We start from the raw sequence: 13,260 nt of genomic DNA, 5'->3' as shown, positions 1-13,260 counted from the left end.
ACCATTGGAAGTATAACTCCAGCCTGAATTAAAGACTGTGGCCGTTATGAGGTCTCACGCTTGCGGTTTTGAGAAAAAGTACCCCAAAAATGGCGTCATCGTGAGAAAGGCTAATTAGACAACGACTCCGAGTTGTCTACGAGCGAATAGTCAACGAAAGCGAAGCCTGAGTTGACTATTCGCTCATAGACATAGACAACGAAGGCGAGTTTTAGTATACACCCTGCACCTACATACATTAATCTCGAGAAAATAATCGATACACCGCAATTACACTGAAAAATAATTTAATTAATTCAATTTTATACGATCGCGCGAGCGAATTTTTCCCAAACGTTCACCATCACGAATAGACAATGGTTGAGTAGCCAATCAGAATGTAGGATTTTTAATAGACAAGAGTCGGGTGTATACTAGATAGATAGATAGATAGATTTAATAAAATGAACACTTTGCAGTTATTATATACAGCTGAATTATGTGTTACATGTACATTTTAAAACCTAAGTAGAATACAATAAAGAACTATATACAAATTTATTTGATAGAGAATTCTCTGATACTAGCAGGAATAAAAGATCTTAAAAATCTATTAGTTTTTGCAATTGGTAATTGAAAATTACGCCTACATCTTAAAACGTAGGTAACAGAGTCTCTTGCAGGCAGTAATCTAGAAAGTTTATGTGAAGGGTTGTTAGATATTTGCTGGTAGAGTTTTTCACAGGCTTTACGACGGCGCTCATCCAGTGTTACCAAATTTGATTTTTCCAATCGATCACCATATGGTAGCCCGGGGAAAACTATAGATGTTGCCCTTCTTTGAATACGCTCTATCGCTTCGCTGAGACAAACAGGTAGTGCGAAGTGAAACACTTCGCAGGCATACTCGAGAACAGGCCGGACACATGAGCAGTAAAAGTTAATTATGTCTTTTGGAGGTACTTAGCACGCTTCAATTGGACGATAAAATAAATTCGTTTATTTGCTTTCTTAATAAGCTCTGTAACATGCATGAACCACTTTAGGTCATCACTAATAGTTAGTCCAAGAATCTTCGCATGCCGGACTAACTCTGGGGAACCAGAGTTTAGCTGAACACTGGGGAACTCTTCTCTGATTGTTTGGAATTGAATTAACAACTATTTGCATTTTTTATTATGCAACTGGAACTTGTTTCGGTTAGTCCATGTGACCAATTCGTCGGCCCCTGATTGGAAGTGACTGGGTTGATTCTTTGAGACAATTTCAGATGCTGTCGTGTCATCTATATATTTCCAGTGGTCGAAGTTTGACAAATTTAGATCATTGATCATCAGAATGAATAACCAGGGTCCCAATTTTGTCCCCTGTGGGACCCCGCAGGGAACATTACCCCATTCGGAGAAACAGTCTTTCGCGAGTTTTACTCGCTGCTTTCGATTTGTCAGGAAATCTATTAGCCAGTTGATAACGAAAGGTGGAATTGAGAGCTGGCAGATCTTGTTTACTAATATAGTATGGTCAATTAGATCAAAGGCCTTGCGATAATCAAATAGAAACACTCGAACTGAGTTCCCTGTTCCGCCAGTTGCCTTTGCCCAATTATGTAACATACTAATAAGAGCTAACTTTACAGAGGATCCAGGTATGCCACTGTATTGGTTCACATCAATAGAATCTAGGATGGCCGGGGCGACATACTTCTCGATGATAAAATCTTCCGCCAGCTTGGAAAGGGAACACGTAAGTGAAATTGGTCGCAAGTGTTGATTTATATCATAAACAGGTTTGATCTTGGGAATTGGGGTAACGTTGGCTAACTTCCACGACTCTGGCAGTTTTTGATCTTTAAAGGAACTATTTAGGAGGATCGAAACAAGATATCAATAGATTCGGAATATTATCAGGTCCTGGTGCCTTAGAGGAATTTAGTGATTTCAGTTTTCCGTAAGTTGACCAGGTTGATGCTAAAATCGGAATCTGGTCTCTGGAAGTGTTTATAATATGATCAGTTGAAATAAGCGGCGAGAAGTCTTTCATAGGATCTAAGAAGGAAATGTTAATTAGATTAGCCAATTCTTCAGAAGAGAGCTGATTTGCGTTTTCAATCTGGATACTCTTCCTAAGGGTAGTATTGTTATCATCCATTCCACTAAGACGTTTGACTTCGCGCCACCAGTGCTTAGAATTTAGTTGTTTCAGGTGTTCCACCTTGGAAATATAGAAATTGGCTCGGCAAAGTTTCCTTTGTCTGTTGACCTTATTTCGGTAAAACTTGAAGAGTGTTAGATTGCCAGAAGTAAAGGCACGTTGTCGAAGTTTAATTAAGCTTCTAAGCTTCTCATTAATCCAAGGATGGTCACTATTGTGAACGCGATGACGCGTTTCAGGAATGATATGGTCCAGACCAATAGATAAAATGCTGGTGAAAAGATTGCTCTTATCTTCACAGGTACCAATAGTTTCGAATTGGCTCCAATCAATTTGGTTGAGATAACGCCCAAACATGGTCATACGCGATGGACTCATATTTCTTCTATAAATTACCTTTTTATAGTTCGACTTAGGGTCTCTAGATCTTGGTTTAATTACAATAACAGAGTGGTCAGATAAGCCAAATGGTGGATATGAGAGGGTCTCGTTAGATTGATAAAAGCTGTGTAGGTTAGTGATAACCAGATCCAGGGTGTTCTGTACACGAGTGGGTAATTGGACCAGTTGTTTTAAATGAATTACTAAAACTGTATAGAAACACGCTTCTCGAACAATCAGCACACGCGTACTATAAATGTTATATTATAATTCTATTTAATTCCCTTACAATATTATACATATTGTCACTATTTATCAATGATTTTATAATACAACTAAGATAATGCGAAACGAACGAAATCAAAAGTTATCATCCGACCAAAATTTCGGCCCACGCTGACTGTCTCATTTATTTCTCTACTCCGAGGAAACCAGCGGAAATACAACCAAACTTCTAGCTGAGAAAATTGATACCAGATGTTGGAGAATAAGGTTTTGTTCACAGCCTCACAGGCAGTCAGCTGTACTTTTTCTTCTTGCCTTGGTCCTGTTAAATACTCTGTCAGGTCAGATACTGATATGTTAGCAAAAGGTTTCTAACATTTAGTTACAATGGCTATTGCAAAGCGAAGTATGTATTTTTGAGAGAAAATTGAATCCTGTTTAGGAAAACAATGAGGAGCTTACCTACTGCTGACATAAATATATGGACAAATCTTTATTGAGAAATCAAAGAACGATGGCCCAGAAAGTATAGCATTGAGCTTTAGGATCTGTTCAAAATTTATACCAAAAAAATTAGTGACAATTACAAGTAAGCTTTTTTCATATACGTATAGTAGGTCTGTATACGCAATATTGCATATGGATCAGAGTTACCTCACCTACAAGATGACACGTTGGACCATGGTCCTCCAGCTAGTTGGCTTGCACGTAATGGTTACCATTAATTCTAGATAAATATTAAGAAATATTTTTTATACCTTCTTCATACTATATTATTAAAGTAAATAATTTGGTGTTATTATAGATTGCGAATAATTCAATTCTTTCATCTTATGTAGATGAAAACAAAACTTATATGTATGCGATTGGTGCTGAAACGCAGACAATATCTCACAAGAAACAAGGAAGCCTTAAAGACTGGTAAGTAATAATCAATTAAGCACTATTTACCCAAATTATTATTTTAGTGTGTCTAATGCATCAGATGATATTATTGAACAGGAAACATTAAACAAGGATGAATTTTAAAATGTTGTCAAACAAGATCACTCAATTTAAGGAAGTTGTATGAACAAGGAAACTACTGAAAGAAGTTGTGTCAAGTGATATTTAACATAACTCTTACAAAATTTAGACAATGTGAATCAAAAGGGGGTACTTTTTTGATACACCCTGTATTTTAGAAACTGCAAGGCATTCAATCGATAGCTAGAACATACTTCTTTAACAATATAAAAAAATGACTTCTTTTGTAGTGTAATTCACACAAGTCAATTAGTAAGTCAACCTCTACTATACTATTCTTGCCTTTTTTATTTGACTGCCATATTAATATATCTCACTTATCAGCACAGACAAAATAATAAGCCACCCAAGCTGGTATGAGACCTCACACCAACATCAATAATATTTCAGGTTTATTTGTAAAAATTCATGTTTTATTAGTCTTACATTCCACAATTATGTGACATACATAACATGCAGGCATATCAGCATTAATATAAGCTAGTTTACATGGCATAAGTAGCCCAGAAATCTGTCTGTGACTAAGGCTTCAACTACCGGTACATAATATATCCACACAGACAGTTTAATACTGACTGCAATATTAAACTGTCTGCGTGCATAAACAATGTAGTCGAAGCATGAGTCACAGATAGATTTCTAGGCTACTTATGGCAGTAGTTGGGGAAGAGCATTACGTGAGGGACTAATAATATTCAGTTATTCAAATTTTGCAACCTTAGTTTCTTTTCAAATTTATTGTTTTTACAGTGTTGCCAAAAGTATATAATTATCAAAAATTTTACAACAATGCACACAACAATTTGTTAAGTGTGTGACACATTTTCAAACATTTATATCCTCACCAATGTAAATTTGCAAAGAATGATACTTTTAATTGATATGTTTTCATTTACTAGGTAGAATTGAGTATCATACTTACATATATCCCCATCCATTCTTTATTCTCACTATGAGTTGAAAAATGATATCTAAGGTATAAGGTAAAGATATAGATGACTTATCTAATGTTTATAGTTCATGGTATTTAGTTACATGACAAATTAAATCTGAAAAACTTAAATGCTTTGTTTAAAGTTATACATTGGACACTAATATCTATCATAATTAAGAAATTGCTTTTATCCTGACTTGGTTTTGATACAAGAAAAACATTAATTCAATTTAGAGACTGAGGCAGTGACATAGGTACTGGAGATTCTATATATAGAGCAACATGTCAAACCTATGCCCCTATAACTTAAAAAATATTTAAAATTAAAAGATGACAACATGCATTCCAAGGGTAAAGAGCAGTTAATCACTAAATAAAGCAAGGCAAACGTCATACTGATAGAAATACAATAAAGCTGGGGGGTTTTAATAAATCTGGAGATTGGATAGTAAAATATTGCAAAAGCCATGCAGTTTAAGAGAAACAAAAATTATGGCCTATAGTTTTATTACAGTGCAGAGAGTATGCAAATATTTGAGGCCAAATTGTAAAGTAAAGAAAAAAAACAAAGAACTAGTGTGATGTTGTCTAGCTTAATATTGACGGTCAAAATGGTAAACTGTAAAGACCGTTCTCCATTCGCTTGGCTAAACGTTCCGCCGTATCGTAGATCGAGAAACGTGTACGTAGCGATTATTCGATTGAAATGAAAAATAAGGTCTATTTATATTCTATGAAGTGTTTTTATTCGTCAAAAACCTTGAGAGTTGCGGAATGAGTTGACGCTTGACAAGCTTTATTAATTAATACAGGATATTGTAAAGTAAAATTATAACTGGCATGGACAATTATGAATCATAAACAAAACTATTTGGTATACTCACATAAGCCATAATTCACCAGGTGATTTCAGATTTTCAGTTGCAGAAATTCAATTTCAGTATTGAAAAACATCGTAACGGTTGACATATTCGACAATCTCATTTTGTTACATTGCTCAACGGGTGTTAGGTCCAGGAACAGCGGAAGACGGAAACACGGAACAGCGGAAGCTGAAACAAAAATGATGTTACCGAAACAGCATTGCGAAACACAAAACCACAAAAACAACTTTTTTATAGTGGGCAAAAAATCTTCTGTGATGCTAGGAAAAAAGAACATACAGTAGCTATAATACTGTAAAACAATGATTATGAATATTACCTTTTGCACTCGTATACGACTTTTCAAATCGGTTGCTCTGCTTTATTGCGAAGCTCTAATAACAGACTCTTTATCATACCCGTTAATATTTTTTACACTTGGGTTTTAGCAAAATAGTAAAGTCGTGAATACAGTGTATGTCTGCTGTAATGCTTGCCTCACAGCAAATACCTTGACTTACCTTAATAGTTTTGTACAAATGACGTCTTTTGCTATGCAATGCGAACCTGGAATTGATAATATAAAAACAATAAGTAATTGTAGCGACGAGCTAGAGAATGCTGTTGCATAAGAACAGAGAGGGTCAGACACATTTCTTGGCAATATTATTTGAATAACAGTTTCATTGTACAGCATCATAGCTATCAACCCGATATTTTTTGTCAATATTTAAAACAATGTTTTTGCTGTTCTGTTTTGGATCCTCGCTGTTCCGGTGTTCCCCGTTCCGTTGTTCCTGGTTTTATCTGCCTTGGTGGTGACTGGTGACCAATGACCAGTGAAATGTAATAAATAAGTAAAATAACTCAGTTATATTCAGTTCACTGGTCACTCACGAAGACATGTTGCGTTTATATGTTTTCATAATCTGGGGCCGGTTGTTCAAAGCTAGGTTAGCGCAACCCTGTCCCTGGGTAAAATTTCAATCCACTGCTTTAGTGTATGTGCTTCTAAACTGGCACTGTTCGTTTTAAAACTTTAGCCGTCGAAGGAATCACTTCTATCGGACCAGAAAATATTTAAGAAAAAAGATATTCAACTTCGTAAACAAGAGAATAAAAAAATTAAGTAAAAATTTGCTTAAAGTCAAATTTTGGGCACCATAGTTATAGGCGTAGAAAACGTGATCTGCAGACTGCAGCCTGACAATCCCCACCATGATTAAAATTGGAAAAACTGATTTCAAAAGCTAAATCATTTTGTAAGGAGATACAAGTATTTTCAACCCCATTCATACCAGACTCTGGATTTATGGTTAAATACAAAATTTGAATTGTTGTTTAATCATCATTAAATGCCATTTTTTCACTTGTTTCCTGTATTCTGTGCCTGTGCCATGATCGAATCTATTCATACAAACATACTTCCTTGCTACAAATCATTGCCAAAAATATTTCAACAAGTAACACTGATTTATGTGATAATAGTTAGTAATATCACAATAGCTGTATAGTACAGTTCTAAATTCCACACTTCAGTGCTAATCTGAAACCTGAAAATAGATATAATATTCATATATATACATATAGGACACATGTAAATATATAAAAAATATTGCAAGACAACTTGGTGGTTTTTTCTGAGGCGAATTACAAGGGGGGCAAGTGTTAATTAATCTATCATTTAAAACTGAAAAGGAATACTATGTAGCTGTTTTGTCTAATCATAAAACAATGTCGAAAGAACTATGGTATGATTTGAGTTGTGAAGAAATTTTCCATTTTACTTTCTATTTTAATTTTCTATGTTATATAATTCGATAGCTTACTAACTTTTCTGCTTAAGTCAGATTTTGTCAGAAATGAGACTTTGCTTCACTCTTACATCCATTTTCAGCAATTTAAACTAAGTTCTCACTACTTGCAAAAGTTTATTTGGGCCGAAATGTTAGTAATATACATGTAGTATTAGTTCAACAGACCTGATTAATAGACCTTGTTCATAATGAAGTCACTAAATCCTAATATTCACAATTTATTCTAACTTTGTTTCCTATATAACTTCAAATGAAAGTTATTTATCTATTTTACAATTGTAAAAAAAATAAGGAAATAATCTTTGCAGTTTTAAATAATTTTAAAAACTCACATTTGAGGATTGAGACAAAACAAATCCTAAGTTTTGAGGAGTTTAGAATCCACATCATTACTGCATATATAGCATCATACAAAAGTGGGTTTTTAGTCTTTTTCTTGGTGAATACATGTTTTAGCATGATATGATTTTTTACTAACTTCATACATAGCCTGCAGTTGAGGGAGCATAATTTTATTGATGATATAGAATGTTAACAGTTGGAAAGCAACCTCAAATCTGAATTTCTTTTAAAGCAAAAAAAAGAGGTCGAAAATTTCGTTGCAGTAGCACTTTGAAGATGTCCATCAGTCCATTTCAGGCTAATTAGATATTACTTTATGCATGCTCGCAACTCTAATTAACACTAAGCAACAAACAGGTCAGAAACCAGAAATCATATTGTTTAAATTGCCCATAATAAAGAAATAACAATGACCAATTCGGAAACACACTGTATATTTTGATGAAAGACACATTTCATTTTTATTTACCACTCGCTGACAACCGAAAGTTTGCTCCGGATAACAAGCCGGGACAAGTCAATACATTTGTCTAAATGGCGAGACAAAATGACTGATGGATGATACAAAAAACTGCATGTTTTTGACGTGGGAAAGCTGGAAGATTCCAACTAAAACGGGACCACGCAAGTGGCATTGGTGTCCATATTGCGGAGCGATTAGTATTAGATAAATTCAGTAACAAGGCGCACATTAGGCGGAAATGAAATTACATGTAGTCTGAAAACCTGTATGGGTCCAGGAAAGCTGGCCGGAAGGCCGTTTCGGACGAAATTATAACTGTGGCTAGGCCTTTGCCATCAGCCCTTTTCAACCATATTAGGGTAAAACTAATATAATTCGGTTAAACAGCTTTCTGTCCAAATTTTTCCATCTAGTTCTTTTTTACTAGAACAAACCAGGGCGCTTATATATATATAAGCGCCCTGGAACAAACAGCAAAAATAACCATGTCAGACGCAGTGTCCGATCTGGCGGTCTCTATTATGAAATTAGTTATAATAACACGCAAATAAATGTATGTATGTTAAAATCATTCTTGAATCAATTAGTTACGAACAGAAAATAGTTTTCATTTGTTAACTTCTATAGGCTGTGCATGTGATTATATCATGTGTTTATGTGTTTTTTATACAGTAACACCCTGTGCTGATTGGCGTGCATTGCCAGTCCTGAGCCTGTGGGGTTTTATTCATATTGTAATATCATGATCATGCAGCTCGGGTTCTATTGTTTAGAGCGGGCCTTTAACTCCTAATTCGCCCGCTTCTGTAAGCAGCAACGGCATGCAAGCAATGAGATGTACACATATGAATTTTTAACAATACATAAAACAATTATACGCTACGTCACCCTCGCTGATCATGATATTACAAACTAATATCATGACATGAGGAAAATTATTGATTAAATGCCCCCTCAGGCTCGGGAGGTTTGCGTAATTACACAAACCTCCCTCGCCTTCGGGGCATTTAATCACTAATTTCCCTCATGTCATGATATTACTTATAATTATCCTAATTATCATTAAATATGCATGTACTTCCATTGTAAACTAAACTATTTATAGTAATTTACACCGAAATATTTCAACTCAGTTCTTCACTAAATCGATAATCTTGTTTTCCATTTTTTTTTCTAAACGCCTTTCAAACAAACGGACCCAGGACCAATTTACACTCTGATAGTGATACTCCCAACTATAATTTACGGTCAAAAATTGGAGTATCATACTGATTTGGACGATATATTCACCGTCGAAACAAGATATTCTGGTGAAATTTTCATGATCTTTCTTTTTATAACCAATAGATCACGATCGATTTATTGATACCTAACAGTTAGTCCTACGTCTGGGGTTTAGAAAAACTACGTTTAATGCCTGTAGTACATGTACGTAAGATAAGCTTTAAGATCGAATTACTTTCTAAAAAATTAACTTTCCTATTGGACTATTATATGGCAGTTTAAGTATCTTACAGGCATTTAAGATGGCAATTTGAGTTTCTTATCTTGCATTGTGGGAGAATATTTATGTACATGTTGCAATCTTAACGATGATAATAATTTTCTTGTACGATTGCACGGCGACTTTAGTAATTAAATTAACTTGTAGGTACACCACGTAGGTAATGTCCATGGCGTCAAAGAACCTTGAACCTTGCAGTATTTATTACGTGGTGTACCTACTAGTTAATTTAATTAACGATGATAGTTGATGTCAGAAATTTTATGTAATAAGATTAGCTATTCATGCACAAATATTAGGAAGAGGGTGATGACGTTAGAGACTTGTGATAGAAAGACATTTTTTCTAAGTAAACATACTGATACCTAGCAAAACGATAGGAGCAAAGCTTACCAAATGTGAAGTAGGTAGTGTGTCACAAGGTTCTTTGATGCCATGGACATCTTAGCTAAATCCCTCGATAGTTGACACTAAAAGACAATAAAATATTGTCATGATGTATCATGATAGCTAATATTGGATTGATAACGAGCCAGGGTAGCTTTAAAGTGTGCCGTAGGTTATGTAGTTCGAATCAAGATAGTTTTAATAAGATTACTAGCTCATTCAGGATTTTTGTGAATCTCGGCATTTAGTTCGCTATTATACGGAAACGAGGCTCAGGGGCCAAAGGCGGAGCCTCGTTTTGGCGTTGTGGTTATTGCATCTCATTTAGGATGTTCTATAAATTGAAAATGACAAAGTTGCGACGTAATTTGTGGCCTAATCACTGATTATTTACAGATCAATTCTTTCCTAAAAATCACAAATGGTCATTTGTCCCCCAAAAAAAGTAATTGGACAGGTGGGTTCAGAATCATCAAAATGTGGTGGCTAGCTTTTAATTTATTTTCAAAATACTGAGGCTATACCCAAACTGGACCAGTCGACTTTAAAACCACGCCTGAATTCGTCTGGTTTAGGCATTTAGGTGAAGATGTTCACATGTTGCATGGAAACGATAAATATATGTATTTACACAAGGAAACCAGACGAACGCGAGCTCAGTCGAACGCGAAATCGTCGGGTTTCGTGTGAGCGTATCCCGAGTGTGTGAAAACTTCGGTTACTACGCCCAATCAAAACCATGTATAGCCTATAGCGGCAATTTCTACCAATCACGCAACAGAACCAGCATGAAGCATGCTCAAGCAACTTATGCATCTCAGCGTTTGCGTTCTTCCTGGGTCATTCGATATTCTGCAACCTTACGGGTAAGCTGTTATCGGAGCTATCGCAGATAATTGCCGTCACCAAAAGGTGAAATTTTGACTGAGCATATCAAGGTACGTTGGCTTTTGATGTTTACAAGCATTATTGTAGTTCCAAGGAACTCTGTGGCAAGCTGTAACGGAGTTTTTTATTTTAGCCAAAAACGTTTTGCCAAGAAAAAAGAGCAAAACGTCTGAAGAAGGATTCGAAGAAGAAGCAGGTTCGTTAGTTCAAAAGCGAGTTTGATTTCCATTTCTATATATATGTATTGTTAAAAACGATATTTTGTGAGAAAATTGAAAATATTCCTCGGTTTTTAGCAATTGCAACCTGTTTCAGCAGTTCCTAAACGGCGATAAGACTAATTCAGGTGCGCGCAATTTTTGCGAGCAACAGTTCGACCAAAAGTTGTCGTTTTCAAAACTAAACGCGCAAAGACGTTTACATATTTGTACTTGAAGTATGCGAAATATGCGAGAATGCCAACCCTTCTTTAAAAGTAAAATTAAATTTTCTTAGGAAAGTGTGTCAGTTTCGTATTTCTTTTCCTGGTTTTAGATTTCTTTTCCAGTGAAATTCTACTGAACAGAAACAGACACAACGAAATAAAATGGCGGACCAAAAAGAAGCCCGTTCGAGCCTTCGAATAAAGGTAAGGTTTCAAACTAAAATTTTCATTTGCATATATGGCCTCTGAATGTGAAAATATAAAGAATATGCCAAGCATGTCTATGTAATGGTAACTACAACTCGTGTTAGAATAATTTTAGCATCCTAATCAAAACTAGGTTGCGCTAAAACTAAACGTAGCTGTCAGACAACATCGTAGCTGCGTCTTTTCATGGCGTGCGTAAACTCAAAAAGAAGGAAGTTCTCAAAAGTTGTTTTTCTTGTATGCAGTCAATTTTTAGCAAAAATAATAGCAGGGGAGTTAGTGCGGAAAAGTATTTTGTCAATTTTTGATGAATAAATAGCCACGGGCGATATATAGGTAAATTCTCATATGAATCGGACTTCGACCTTCGCGATAGTTATCCGAGCCAAGCCTAAGGTCACAAAATGGTTTATTAATGTCGTCGCTACGTAGGTACCGTAGTTAAATAGTATATTGGAATTATATGGACTTAAGTGTATGCAGCATAATAAACTACCAGCAGATAGGATTTTTCTGCAATTTTCTGAGATTTGAAATGCATGAAGGCAAGCATATACTACTAGTAGGCCTGCTAGCGTACTATATGCCTAAGCCAAGGACAAAACCAAGGGCACGGCTCACATACGGTTACGTTATTGGCAGTATTGCTGTATAAACGGTATATACTACATATGTACGAACTTTGAATGAAATTATTTCAGTCGTTCCGTCTAAATGCGCGATAGCATTACTGCCGTTACATTGTCATTGAATATTTAACCTTTAATCTATCTGGGCACAAAGAGCCAAGTCATAATATAACGTATACATGCCGTCATGCGAAAAATGATTTTGCTCAAATCAGTCTTTTTGCGAAGACGAAGTGCATCTTTGACTTTGGCTTGCGTGAACAAATGCAAACAGAAATAAATACTTTTTGGCCAAACATGGACAACTTCATTTGAACCGGCTTTCTAGCATTTCAAAGATGGCGGTAACTGATGGCGGTAACCGATGAGAGATTATAGGCCCGGCTCTATTATGCTGTACATAATTTTTACTTCTACGCGTTGATATTTACCATTTGTTTGTCATTTTCACTTCAGTTTATATCCCTTCGTAGGTGAAGGGTGTATATTCTCTTTGAGTATAACGAGTCTTCCTTGTAATAGCCTAGGTCAAGTTGTTTAAAGCCTGTTTAATAAGGCAGTTCTGTGCATGAACATGCATGATAAATAATTCAGTATACAGCTATTCAACTATGCAAATTAACTGCTTATTTGGGAAAATATAACACAACAGTCGGCAATTATTCAAATTAAAATTAAACTGTTTAGGAGCATGTATAGCATATCACTAAGTAGTCTGCGGTTCAACTGTGTCTGTTGTTCAGATCCAGGCCAGTCAGCCTTATTTCAATTGAGTTAATATGCAAATCCACAAATGAAGTTTATTAAAATGTATCTCTGGAAAATGTATGCTGACCGCTATTAATTCTGGAAAATGTACTATGCTGACCGCTACCTGGCACTCCTAAAATTTTGTTAGATCACTTAAATCAAAATTTTAAATCCTCTACAGTGACAGATCTAAACAGGGTAAATTACTGTGAGGGTAAATTACTGTGGCTCTAACTTGGCATTGTTGGATTTTTGTTTAAAAAACTATTTGGAAGTCTATTTGGTATTTT

The 13,260-nt window shown here is 35.4% G+C and overlaps 1 protein-coding gene and 2 long non-coding RNA genes across 9 annotated transcripts in view; 2 read left to right on the top strand and 1 right to left on the bottom strand.

Annotated features, from left to right (window-relative positions):
• Window positions 1-2,796: 2,796 nt before the first annotated feature.
• The window catches only part of LOC114538484, a 13,359-nt gene continuing 2,895 nt past the window's right edge, over window positions 2,797-13,260 (bottom strand). For 2 of the 7 annotated variants that reach the window (XR_003688750.1, XR_003688746.1), the window contains 7 exons: window positions 12,652-12,743; window positions 10,079-10,155; window positions 5,581-6,126; window positions 4,685-4,733; window positions 3,396-3,463; window positions 3,199-3,284; window positions 2,797-3,058 (listed from right to left, as the gene is read on the bottom strand). This is a non-coding gene — a long non-coding RNA (uncharacterized LOC114538484). Of the gene's footprint in view, window positions 3,071-3,198; window positions 3,285-3,395; window positions 3,464-4,684; window positions 4,734-5,580; window positions 6,127-10,078; window positions 10,156-12,651; window positions 12,744-13,260 lie in introns of all 7 variants that reach the window. The other 5 variants (XR_003688751.1, XR_003688747.1, XR_003688749.1 and 2 more) reach the window with 4 other exon arrangements.
• Window positions 3,264-4,425, top strand: LOC114538485. The gene is made up of 3 exons (XR_003688753.1): window positions 3,264-3,325; window positions 3,576-3,657; window positions 3,739-4,425. It is a non-coding gene; the product is annotated as an uncharacterized LOC114538485 (long non-coding RNA).
• Window positions 10,541-13,260, top strand: part of LOC114538483 (N-lysine methyltransferase KMT5A-like) — a 6,714-nt gene continuing 3,994 nt past the window's right edge. Inside the window, exons 1-3 of the mRNA XM_028559667.1 lie at window positions 10,541-11,010; window positions 11,094-11,156; window positions 11,495-11,588. Coding sequence (XP_028415468.1) covers window positions 11,547-11,588 — 42 coding nt within the window. The 5' untranslated portion in view covers window positions 10,541-11,010; window positions 11,094-11,156; window positions 11,495-11,546. The remainder of the gene's footprint in view (window positions 11,011-11,093; window positions 11,157-11,494; window positions 11,589-13,260) is intronic.

The sequence above is a fragment of the Dendronephthya gigantea genome, unplaced genomic scaffold (genome assembly GCF_004324835.1).
Source record: "Dendronephthya gigantea isolate DGI-Jeju-01 unplaced genomic scaffold, DenGig_1.0 000186F, whole genome shotgun sequence".
NCBI classification, from domain to species: domain Eukaryota; kingdom Metazoa; phylum Cnidaria; class Anthozoa; order Malacalcyonacea; family Nephtheidae; genus Dendronephthya; species Dendronephthya gigantea.
The sequence above is the reverse complement of the archived record's forward strand: the minus strand, read 5'-3'. Positions and strand labels throughout refer to the sequence as shown.